The 13503-nt window shown below is 29.6% G+C and overlaps 1 protein-coding gene across 12 annotated transcripts in view; it reads right to left on the bottom strand.

The window, feature by feature from the left end:
• The window catches only part of LOC122566189 (syntaxin-binding protein 5), a 73949-nt gene continuing 60446 nt past the window's right edge, over nucleotides 1-13503 (bottom strand). For 9 of the 12 annotated variants that reach the window (XM_043723095.1, XM_043723093.1, XM_043723099.1 and 6 more), the window contains 6 exons: nucleotides 12963-13172; nucleotides 12220-12328; nucleotides 6758-6841; nucleotides 6334-6429; nucleotides 5067-5191; nucleotides 1-3606 (listed from right to left, as the gene is read on the bottom strand). In XM_043723095.1, the coding sequence (XP_043579030.1) occupies nucleotides 3344-3606; nucleotides 5067-5191; nucleotides 6334-6429; nucleotides 6758-6841; nucleotides 12220-12328; nucleotides 12963-13172 (887 nt within the window). In that variant the 3' untranslated portion in view covers nucleotides 1-3343. Of the gene's footprint in view, nucleotides 3607-5066; nucleotides 5192-6333; nucleotides 6430-6757; nucleotides 6842-10200; nucleotides 10298-12219; nucleotides 12329-12962; nucleotides 13173-13503 lie in introns of those variants that run through there. The other 3 variants (XM_043723097.1, XR_006316428.1, XM_043723100.1) reach the window with 3 other exon arrangements.

Raw genomic sequence — 13503 nt, forward strand, 5'->3', positions numbered from 1 at the left:
TTTGGTTCAAACTCATTTATTAATCGGAGCCAAGATACAGTCTGTCCTCGAGGCAGTACTTTTACAATAACATGGTATTATATTTCTTGAAAAATAAGAATTGTACTAGATTAGTAATAGTATAAATCGAGAGTATTAGATATTTCGCTGCATCTAAGGACAAAATTTCATGTACAATATTAGATTTACAGATTCAGGCCACAGCGTTGAAATAGGTTAGACAGAATAGCCGATGAACATTCGATACAAAGAGTGTAGCGAGTAGGAGAGGTAGCTACCGGTCGTTCGAACATATCTAAACAGAACGAATAAATATCTATGTATGTATATGTAATGTACGTTACAAGATGGTCGGGCTTACTTTCTTGTGAAAATCAAGTTCCTCAAATAGCTGAAAGGTTGGATCGATTTCTAAAATTAAGTACAGATATCTGCGAAACAACGTTCCTTTTATCGAAAAGAGGAACAATCATTTTGTATCGTGAGGAAGATCTTTAACTTAATCGAGCAATAAAAAAAAAAAATAACTAGCCTTGCAATTGTGTTTGTGTATGAAAATAATTTGACCGATGAAGTATATGTATAGTAGTAAACTGTATTTTCTGGTTCATCTATTGTTTGAGAAGCGGAACGAAATATTATAGATAAAGGTTAAATAGAACTTCCAATTAATAATTATTTTTACTCGTTTGTTATATTTTTCTTTGTTCTAATTTTAAATACTCCCCTTATTACAATAAATTATTTTCAAACACATCTCAACCTGTTTGATATGATAAATAATTCAGAATCACCTAAACAATAGTCTTTATACAACAAGTGTTAGAATATGTTATATTATCAAACACTTAAGTAATAATGTATCTTCTGTTTCTTGTTTGCAACTATTATACATTTAACTACTATTCTATTGTTAGAGCAGTAAACAACTTTTCGTCACTTTCATAAAAGATCCGAGAAGGATATTTGTTTTATCCGCATAATACACTATTGGTTTCTCTCCTTTCTCTCTTATAGGATATCAACACACTTGTTAACTTTGTTTATGTTAATATATCACCACACGATAGCGATTACTTTTTTTCTTTTTATATTTTTAGAAGATCTGTGGTGTATCGAGCTGCTTGACTTCGAATACTACCGATACTAAGACAATAAGAGCTGCCGCGAAAAAAGATATCAGTTAATAAGTTAAACGAATTAAAGTAGATTAATTCTCGGTTCTCTTGTATACGTTATACTTGTATATATGTATATCACAATCCCAAAATTCGAAAAACTTTTTGTATGGGCGTTACAACGATATTTTCGAACAAGTCCACCCTGTTTTTTCGTGGACCACAACAATAGTAATCACTCGATAACAGATACATCTCGTGACAAAAGGTATTATGGCGGTTAAAAGTTTGCCAGTAAACCTCTGCTTGCGTATATTGTCCGAGGAAAATTATATCAAGAAAATGTTGATTTAACTCGAAGAAATTGCAATCTAATTAATTCTCTGCAAGACACATTATAATATAGTTTTATGCAGGTGATTAGTACCATTAACATCAACTATACAATTATTGCTATGGAAGCAGTACGACGATTCAGAGTCTCGATAAATTCAAATGAACTTATATATACATACATACATACATACATACATACATACAGCTCGTACGTACGTATATGTATATTATATATTGTCTTTAAATAATCTAATCTACGTATAATTTTTAAAATTACAGTAGCTCTCTTTCGTTCTCGTCGTTATATACCATAAATTCAATTGAATTCATCATTCACGCTGAAATAGCGTAACTTACAACACGTTATAATACAAACAGCTCTTTGTTTTAACGTATAATACTTTTCCTACTGCATTTGTTCCTTTATGTACATAGCATATCTAGCGATAACTACAATTATAGTAACAACTAATATACAACTTATCAACGATGTGACGACATAACAGGTCTATTATAGACGAGAATAGTACGAGCCCAAATATCTAACATCGTGGATAAATTATATATTACACTGCATTCAACGTTTATTCAGTACGCTATTATCTCAATTAATTAATTATCTTTATTGTCAATACATTCGGAACAACGTCGCTGCACCTTCAACAACAGGGTCTTGTTCAAACTTTCTGATTTGGATTTTTAACGTCGATGAGTTATTCATGCATCTGCTTTGGATGTTTTCTTTTAAATATGCACATGTATATAAGTACATATGTAGGTACAGTTAGTCACAAAAGCATCCGACCATGTTACGTATTTAACATACTTTGAATAAAATTACATATTAGTAAAAAAAAGAAAATAATTCGGTCTATTTCCGGCAAATATTTATTAGTTTATTTCATAGTAATGGATTAATTGTTTGAAAATAAAATAAAAAAAATATATATACTAAACAATTATATTTAAAAAATTAAATATGAGATATGTATTCCGGTGGGCAGATATTTTTGTGACACACATATATATTTTTTTCAAAGGAGTTTTGTTTTGCAAAGTTTTGTTTTGTTTACGAAGGAGGAACAAACAAAGACAAGGTACCGGTTGACGGGAACGATTTAATGTTACAGGACGTCCGAATGGATTAACGGGACCGATCGGTTAAAAGGCGAATTATTACATAATTATATGTATTGACTCGCACGTAGTTGAATCAGTTTCCTATATTTGTCTAAATACTTATTTTTTTATATCTTATATAACCTATATGAACTAACAATTTGTTTAATTTTAATAGTGGCCACCTCACTTTTCCTGGGTTTTACTATTTGGTTCACATGTTACGTGCATATCATTCATTTGTCGAGTTATACGTTATGTGTATATGTATATAGAGGTTATTACACATGTTCGAAATCGCGCATATATATATATATATATATATATATATTTAATCTTACTTGTGTTTATATACGTGTATATACGACGCTTTTTTATATTCTTTGCTGAAAGATGTGCGTGTGTATTACCTGCTTTTAAAAGTATCTCATATATGTTTCCTTTACTCTTATCCCATTCTTTTTCTCTCATCCTCTCTCGCTTTCTTTCTCACCTCGTCTTTGAAACAGACACGCACACACTCACACATTCAAGTACTCGTCGAACACGCTTGAGTCAACTACACACACATACGTATTCGAATACAGCTCTCACTCTTTATCATGTAACATGTTTCCTGTGTGTGCGTGTAAAGTTCGCAATTACTTAATTGTCGAGTTTTAGTTACGTTCTCCTATTTGGTACGACAGAACTTATAGGTGAAATGTGAACGCTAAATTACAGTATAATTGTACGCTATTCCATATTTGGATAGAACTCGGACGACGTTCTCATAGCTGATACCATTTCTTGTCTTTGTACTTGAGCATCAATCCGTGAGCAGATTGCGAGAAACCCTCAGCCTCGGACATCATGCGTCCTGTTCGCTCCTCCAGTTGCGACAACTTCTCACCTCGCTCGAGAACCATTTGATGAGCCACGTTTACTTCTCCCGTCGCTGTTGTCACACGTTCTCGCATATTTTCCGTTGCTGCGTTCGGTCCTGGTATATGTTTTGCAACCGTACGGGAAGCTCGGCCGCTTGATTCACCAACTGTAAATAACAATAATTCGGCTACTTAATTCATTGAATACCGGAGTAAAATACAATATACTTCTGTGCATTTAGATTCTTTGGCACGTTATCGTCTTAATATAATGCATAAATATGAAATACTCTTTTTTCAAACAAAATTTCTATCATATAATACATTTAATTTTATTAAAATTATATTTAATCAAAATATGGTTCATGCTATTACACACACTTCCCTAAGAAGTAACTATTTTCGTTATTTCTGATTTATAAAAATCACCACAAACAAAATTCAAAAATTCTTCGCCTAAACCATGCTTTTATAGTCTCTCATTCCAAAGCAATTTGTTCGTTCGCTAATATTTGTTTACTCAGTATATACAGTATACAGTATATATATATATTTGTATACACAGTAATATCTTAAATGATTGAAAAAATAGTAATATCATAATAGATAGAATGTAATACCCAATCCGATCTAATCAGATCTTGTGATTGATGTAGAATAAACAAAATGAATCTCAATCTTGCTAAATGCTATGTAACGAGGTAATTCCATAACAGTCGTTCTATAATCTTTGAATATGCGCTTAATGGTCATGAATTAGTAGCTAGTGCAATTAACGGCCTTGGTATCTGCATTACATCTATACATTAAGCTGAAAGCATTGCCATAAAATTGTGTGCACTGCTCTTAAATCGTAAAATTCTATTGCTCGTTCTCCTACCAATTTTAAAGACATTTTCGTTATTAACATATTATATTTTCCGGTAGTTAGACCTCAATTAGAGTATGCTTTAATTATTTCGTTTCCTCGATTCTTAACATAAAACCTGACCATTGAGACAGTTGGACATAAATCTCTTATCTATATAGCTTTTCATTTGAACAAAGCTATGTTGTGTAATGATCGCAATTACGAACTATAGCTAAATACGCTTAATATGACCTCTTTGGCTGAATATAGAATTGTCAATGATCTTTCGTTTTTATTTAAAATTGTAAATAGTCAAATCTCATCTTCTCAATTACTACAACTCATTTATTTGTACGCTTGTTCAAAAACTTCTACAATAGAATCGCACATTTCATTACGTTATCGTAAAATCTAAATATGGTTCAAGTGATTCAATTAATCGAACACTAAAATTAGCCAATACATTTACGGATAAGATTTATTGTTCCTGTAGCTCTGTTCATTGTTTCAAGAAATCTTTATACATGGAGATGTTTTCACACTGTTTAGATTGTGTTTTTAGTTGCAGAATTTTTGTAATTGCATTACGTGTATTTAATTTTACACCGTTTATTATGTAGCTCATTATGTTACTGCTCTTTTACTTCTGCTCTTCTTCCGGTATTTTCTACTTTTGTTTATTTCTTATCTTATACATAATTGCCTGTACATATTGGATTCATACCCATTCTATTAACAAATATATAAATAAATAACAAATAACAAAATTAAACTTACATAGCTCTTCTCTATCAAGGCTTCGCGATCCTCCGCCGAAGAGGCCTTTGAAGAAACTTTCTTTAGGTGGTTCAGGCATATCGTGACCGGTAAACAAGTCTCCCATCATTTCAGTTAATTCACCACTGGAAATTTAAAATGGTTAAAAGATTCAAATTCAATTCAAGAATTCAAATGTTTTTAAAATTATTCCTGCGCGTATGTCATATAGCAAAAATACCTACATAGAAAATTTTATTCTTATATTTAATTTTTCTCTTTAACACAATTTTCACTACAAATATTTTTGAGTTATGAGTTCCGAACATAAAGGTGAAAGAGGTCTAAAATTCACGTGTATTGTGGAATTAAAGCGATTCTTATTTGCCCTCCTAAATCATCGTTTTAACGTTTACAAAACGATACATTTAAAAATTTTAAAAAACTGAAATGAATAATTTTTATTATTATAGAATTTAGAAAAGCAGTTTAAAAATACGTTTCACGCAGTGGATATAAATATATAATAAATAAATGTATACGTGATAATTGCTTTAAGTGACTATTTTAACTGATTTTGTCGATAATCTTATATAAGAATATTTATATATTTTTTTTTACAGAAATTATTTTTCATTAATTATAGCTGTTCAAAGCTTAAATTTAAAAAAGTCGCGTATATCATTTTATTATATTTCATTATTTTGATGTAAATGATTTAAGAAAGCAACATTTCTTAATAAACAATTTTCAATACATCAATAAATAAACAATAAATATACCAATAAAAAAAGAGAATGCGCTTTTGAAATTGCTAGAAAATCTAAATTTATATTGAGATCTGTTGTTTTTTCTATAAATAACTCTGAAATGAAAATAAAATTAGAAATCGATACCTGCATATCTTTTTCTAAATCTAATTATACAATCTTTTAACAAATTAATTTCCTAATACACAAAAGAAACAGAGAAATTCTTTTAAATGACAAATCAAAATAAAAACACGACTGCATATGTATCATCAACATTGATTGCATGGAAAATGATGAAATTCTGAAATCAAATTAATATATCTATAAGCGAAGAATATTATTTCTTGACAAGATACGAATTAACAGACGAACTTGAAAACACTAATTCTAGATTTAACAACCTCATACCATAACATTAATTAAATACGAAGGAAGGAAATAATGAGGAATATAAATTTTTAACAGGAATAATAAAATTCGATTTTTTAACTTCCCTATTAAATTCGTCGAGATATTACGATAAAAGTGAATCATACCAAAATTGACTGGATACAGAAAACTTTTGGATCTCGGTGGGCGACGAGAGATATAAGCCATGGCCCCTATTGCTGAAGCAAAGTGTCTTTGCAATTCTGTAAAAAAGATATACAATAATTAGTGTGATATCTGTTGGTTTCATAAAGTTTGTACGAAATATGTAGATGTACTGGGATGATAATATCGAAATTGAAAAAATGTGTGCTTACGTATATATTTAATAAGCTTTATCATATAACGAAAATACTAATAAAAATCGAAACAGCCGCCCGAAATGACGTTCAAAGAAGTACCATGAGGTAAAGAAGTATAGAGATTGAGATGATTTATCGGAAAGAAATAAAATATATATGTATAGCACGCAAGGCATTGTATGTTGTATAAAATACATATTGTGAAAAGTGTATTTTATAGATCACTTACTGATCGGTATCGCCATTAACAAAGAGTTGATGACCCCATATGGACAACATGGGGTCTACAATGCCATGTTTTGTAGTCTGAAAACTGTTAGAGATTACAGAGACAGGAGAAAAGTGAGCGTTAAGCCATACACGAGTAAAAAGAGATTTTTAGTTCGCATAATTAGCATTAACCCTTAAAACATTGGATCTTTTTATCTTCAAGATATTTCCAACAAATGTATTCCACTTGAATACACGATCGCTGTTTTTTCTGATATGTAAAGAGGATGATGTAAGAAGAATGATAGGTAAAAAAATAATAACATAAGTCGTTGTTTACAAAACTTGCCGCTGTCTAACAATCTTTTTTAAATTAGTATAAACTGTAGTATTAAATGTAGTGAATTTTGTGACAATATTCATATTCTGATTAGTAAGAACATGAATTCTGGCTTTACATAATACATGTGCATTGTAGATATTAACTTGTACATTGGAAACATGCCACAATCAAGTTTTCGAAATATCTCTAATTTTGAGCACCAAATAAATATTATTAATTAAACAGGAGTGTTGAAACTTGGAAATAAATAATGGAAATAAATTTTAAACCATTATATATTGAATATCATTAGATAATTTAACCCTCAATTGGTATCGTTAGTTTAAAAGTGATTTAATGATTAAAAAAACAATAGGCCATTTCATTCAAGAAAATGTTATTATTAGCGAAATTTCAGAGGCTCTGAGTCTCAGACGACCTTCATTCTCGTAATCTAATTTCCCTCCTGAGATAAAGTAACTTTCTCTCGAAAGATTATTTTCTATCAATTTTCAAATAAGAAAATAATTGAGGGTGGCAGAGTTAAGTGGGACATCCTGTGTATTCAAAGTACTTTTCGGGAAAAACATTAAACAAACAATGAGTGTGCCCTGGTCTTACCTCTGAGTTATGGTCAAACTATGTATTCTTCGTCTTTCGCATTTCAAAGCGGATTTCATTTGTTACAAAATATCAATGCAAAATTAGCTTGACCATCAATCAACCACTATTCATTTTATGATATGTGGAATAGATTGTATAATTGTTTAGTTTTTATCGACCATAACTTTCGAATATATTTCTTCCTGATATTCAAAGGAAATATTAAAAGTATTTCATTCGTGATAATTACATAAACAACAAATATTAATAATAGGATTTACAGTTACACCAGAAATACATAAAACGATTAAATAAAATTTAGGAGTGGCAAAACCTTATTAAACCTAAAAATGTTACTGAAACGATAAGTTAAACAAAAAAAAAACTGGATGTTTTCAACAAGATAAATAATTATGTAAATTTCATAGTTTAAATTCTAGAGGTTTGTAGTCTAAAATGTATAAGACCGTAGGGATAAGAACTTGCACAGTTTTTACTTTATGTAATAAGAAGTAAAGAACAAGTACATAATTCTTTTGAATTTGTAGGGAGAAAAAAATATTCGACCGATCCAATTTACTGGACTCGATTTCGGATTCAATTCCGGATCGCGCTTGCCGGACGAGTGTTTTCCCAATTAAGCTATTCAAACTGATGGTGAATATTTTTCCCTCAATTTTTACGTCTTAAATTAGGCTGTTGCCTACAAATATTTGTCTAAACTTTACCAGGGATACTTCTATATTCTAAATGGTACACTTAAAAATATTTTGTATATCAAGACCAAAATTTGATACTATCAAATATTAACATTTTTAAAAGAGCATCAAAATGAACCATACGATATGTATACATATGTATATATATTATTTTACATCTTATATTAACATAGTGTACAAGATGAAGTATAATTTTGATTAAAAAATAACACCTCTTCGTGAAAAAATGAAAAATATTCGTTTAACGAAATAAACAGCACATATACACGATATCTCACGCAATTGAAACAAGCTGTAATTCTAAAACGGTAAAAGATAGAAAAGGATTTCATCGGACAAAATTAAACTTTGTTTAGTGTAAGTATTTTTAAATCATCTTAATTTTCTCAAATAAAAGTATAATAGGCTATAAACTTTTTTCTACACCAATTTATGTATGTTGATTGTATTGTTTTTTTTAATAATAATTTATATACTACAGAGATTTTTATATAAAAAAAAAAAAATAAAGGATACACACATATTTATGTATAATGTATATACATGTACATCTCGAGAAATCTTTCATTCTTTTAACTGAGTAACAGAATACACTCAATGAGTAACTATACATACATATACAAAATACTCGAAAATGATTTGTCACAAGAATCATAGCGTTATTTTATACCTATGGATTGGTGAAAGTCTCCAAAAAAATCTTTTTGATTGCATCCAAAATCGGATATTCTAGTCATCATCAGTGTCAAAAGTCTCAAAGGAACCACAGATCGCAATTCAACCGATGTTGGAAAAGATGTTAAAGTATCATTAGTTTTCAGACTCACTTTATTTGTAATGTGCTTACATTTTGCAGTTAGATACAGGGAAAATAACAAATATGTTGAAATATGTTGCCGATGAAAGACCGATTAAACTTTGACATCATTTTTCAAGAGAACGGTTCAGTTGCGATCCATGATTCCTGTAATAAGTTTGATTCTCGTGACGACTACAGTACGGCGCAGCCAAAAAAATTTTCCTTGAACTTCAAGATCAAGGTCAATCTTGCGGCTATTTTTTAGCATACTTTTATTTATCCAAAGGTGTAAACTAACGTTACGATGCTCGTGACAAATCATTTTCGAACACCCTGTACCTACATCCGGGGACGAATTTATCTTAACATCAATAACAATATAAGTGCCGGACCCCGCTTGTCAAAAAGGCTAATAAACGATTATCAGAATTGCACAAAATACATTTGTTAGTATGCAAAGACTGAGAAATAAGATAGCTTGACTGAAACGATGTCTATTGGATCAACACGTGTAATCGTTCGAATATTCGAAACATTTAACGGGCCCATTTCAAAGTGTTTTGGAGAATTTTTACGTTCTATGGAATACGTGAGAAATAATTGAATCCTCCAACGAGACTCGCTTGTCATGGGAATTTTAAACACAGTTTTGGGCTGCCATCGAATTGTACGTATTTTAATTACTACGCATGAAGTTCACCGTCTAAATGAGTATCATATTCTGACAGATTAGCTAAAGAATTCCTAAACCTAAATATTAATTTCCTGTTGGTTTAACGAACATCGATTTAGCCAGGCTAAACTATTTAAAATTTGGCTTAGTTCAGGGGCTTCAAAATGATTATTTTTAACTCCAAGCTCTCGAAGGTTTAAATCCACCACTGCAAATACATCTAATGTTTAAAAAATATATATATATGTGTAAGTATATATACACCACTCATTAGTATACTGATAGTATACTAATATCAGAGAAGGAATGCGTGACATTTGATAGCGTTGACGATTCACTTACCGATTTACATTCATCTTCGGACCTAGTCTATGGCAATTTACTACATGGTATAACATCACGTGGCAAGTCATTGTATTTGGCTCAGCAAACGCTACGATATTCTAATTAAAAAGATACGGGGCCCCATTTAAAAAAATCAACTTGACTTTATATACTAAACATTTTTGAAGTAAGAACAATTTTTCGATAACTTCAGTCCACTGTTGATATTCCACTGTTTCTGTTTAAACGGAACACCTTATATATAGGATATATAACATACATTTCCATTTAAGTGGAAACGATGGAATACTAATACTAGCGCGGGATTGAAGTTATCAAAGAATTGTTATTCCAAACGCTATTTAATATATAGAGAGACATTAGGTGTTATAATTGGTGTAAATGGATGTTATAAATAACTTTTTGTAAGTATATATATTGTATAGTATAATACATATGTATATTATATATATGTATAATTCAAATTGATATATAATAACTCAATATAAAAAAGTAATATATTTCATGTTGCGTAAAACATTTTTGGATAATCATCAATTATATTAATAATCAGAATATGAATATTCATATTAACGGAAAAGAATATTTAAGAAAACAGAAAAGAACACTATCATAACAGAAAAGAAATATACTACGTAAGAAAAATATAAATTGAAGATGCAAATTTGCTATTATTTCAAAAGTAGATAGCTGCCAATTCAATAGAGTAAATAGTAGTAGCATAGAACTGTTTCTTGAATTAACTATATAGAAGATATTAAACAGTGCAAAAGAAGTGCTTATATAAAGAATACTACATGAAACATGCTATAAGTGTATTAAGGGTTAACGAATATACGTTAGATATAGTAAAGAAATTACATGCTATAAATATTAATATTGCTTATTATCATTTCACTAAATGTACTTAATTAATTATTCTATATTTATATTGGTGTTAGATATCAAGTAATATCTATACAACATTCACTCAGCTACATAATACATGGTGCATAACGCTATGCAACGAAAGAATGTTTAAGTTGGTATTTCAAAAATATAAAGAAATCGTGGAGTTATTATTCATTGTATATATAATTGTATATATAGATAGATAATAGAAAACATAATTTAAGTATGCCCATTATGGTTTTCACAAATATTTATATCGGTATATTGAGAAGTACATGAAATTTAAAAAAAAAATTCAATTTTGTTTTTTAGTAATATATCTGCATACATATCAATAAATCAATAAATTTTCAATTTTAAATTTATAAACAAATAAACTATATTGTACATATATATAATAAAACATATAATTCCATTCGAAATCAATATATGCAATTAGTTACATGTTCCATACGTAATCAATTCAACGTAATCAAAAACTAATTAATAATTAAAGTTTTATATAAAAACGTTCATATAACGTTAATAATAAACAAAATATGAGAAATTCGATTATTATATTTGAAATCGAGTCGAAGTTCCCCTTGTATTAAATGATTATTCTATTCATCCCAAACTACAACAATTTTTCTGAATAAACGATCAAAGGATGAAAATGTTATAATATATACTTTAATATTTACAATTGTGTACGTTATAATAATATTAGATTATTTCTTTTTAAACAGCTGGCAATGTCATGTTTTTGGTGACTCATCGACGATTAACATTTCATTATATTTTGGCTATTTTTTTAAAGCTTCGACTATTTAAAAATATAAACATTTAAACAATTAAGAAATTAGTAGTTAAAGCCGTTACACGCACAATAGTTATTTAGAATAATTATTTTTTTTTTACTATCATATACATATATTCCAAAAATAATCAATTAGAAGTATTAGCCAAGAAAATAATATCATTAGTATGAAATGACTTTTATGCTACATTCGACGATGTACATATATAAAATGTTGCAGTCTTGCAATGTTACAATAATGCAATAGCATATAGTGCATTATATACCATGTGCAATTAGAATGATTATTTTGCCGCAAAGCTAATGTAATGAAACAATTGTTATTCTTACCTCAAATCTATAAGCGGTAGAAAATCGACGTCTATAAGCGGCCTCAGACTTGGCAAACTATAAGTAGCTATGTGACCATTTGAAATGTAACATACAAGACAGACATTGTCTGAAACACACAGAAGATTTTGCTCTTTTATCTATATTAATCTATCTTGATTTTTACCAGATGATTTGAATACTGGCTTGCTATTTACTCAAAAATGTTGATACTGATTGAATATAATTCAACCCAGACTATACGTATTATATAGCAATAAAGCAATTCATAATATCTCATATTACACATATCGAAGTGTATTTCAACGATTACGTAAAAATGTTCGAAGTATGTTTCTTATACTACGATCTTACGATCTGCGACAACGGTGCACTACATAAATATATGTAACTAGCACAAAATTCCTTCCTTATTGATCCATAATCTTAAACAGATACTAAAATTTGAAATTGTTGTGAATTCTCTTGATCGGGTGATTAGAAGAAAAATTAAACGTGATTCTGGCATTTGCTTATCACACAACTTTCGGAATTTGAAGTGAAACGTTTGAAATGTGTCCCAATATAAAAGTAGGAAAGGACAACATATTTTAAAGGTAACTGTATATTGTACATCTATAATTACTATCAAATACTAATTAGTTAGTAATATACATATGTATACTTAATTCGAAAACTTAAGACTTTGTACAAATATAAAATAAATTGTTTACGAAAAAAAAAAGGATATTTGCGATACATACCTTTTAAAGACGTAATCTCTGCTTTAATCACAATATGACTTTCAGCCAGCTGTTGTCTGTACTGGCAATTTTGCGAAGGTAATGCTACAACCCTCGCTTGTTTTTCTGACGCTAGTACAACGAATTGTCGGTCTTCGAAGCCCTCTCCGGTAGTTACTTGAGTGTTCATCGATGGAGAAGACGTTCGACTATTACATTTGCCTTGACTTCCTGTAACGATAAAAGGCGCATCGTGTCACTGGAAGAAAACTGTTTCTAAAAAAATATTTCTAAAAATATTTTTGCCAATGAAAATTCGAATTTACATCTAATCTCACTACTAAATACATCATACTTACAGGCTGTTACGGATAGTACAACCGAGTATAACTGGATTCCTTGTGAACAAACAAATCAAATATAAAGAATAATGATTTTCTATTTGCAACTTGGTTGTCGACAAAATTAAATTTGAAAGTTCCTCGCGCACGCTAGTACTTTCCGCGTTTTCTACTTCGCCGTACTATAATGATATAATTAACTTGTCCCTGTATTTAGCATG

Source organism: Bombus pyrosoma, linkage group LG3 (genome assembly GCF_014825855.1).
Source record: "Bombus pyrosoma isolate SC7728 linkage group LG3, ASM1482585v1, whole genome shotgun sequence".
Classification (NCBI taxonomy): domain Eukaryota; kingdom Metazoa; phylum Arthropoda; class Insecta; order Hymenoptera; family Apidae; genus Bombus; species Bombus pyrosoma.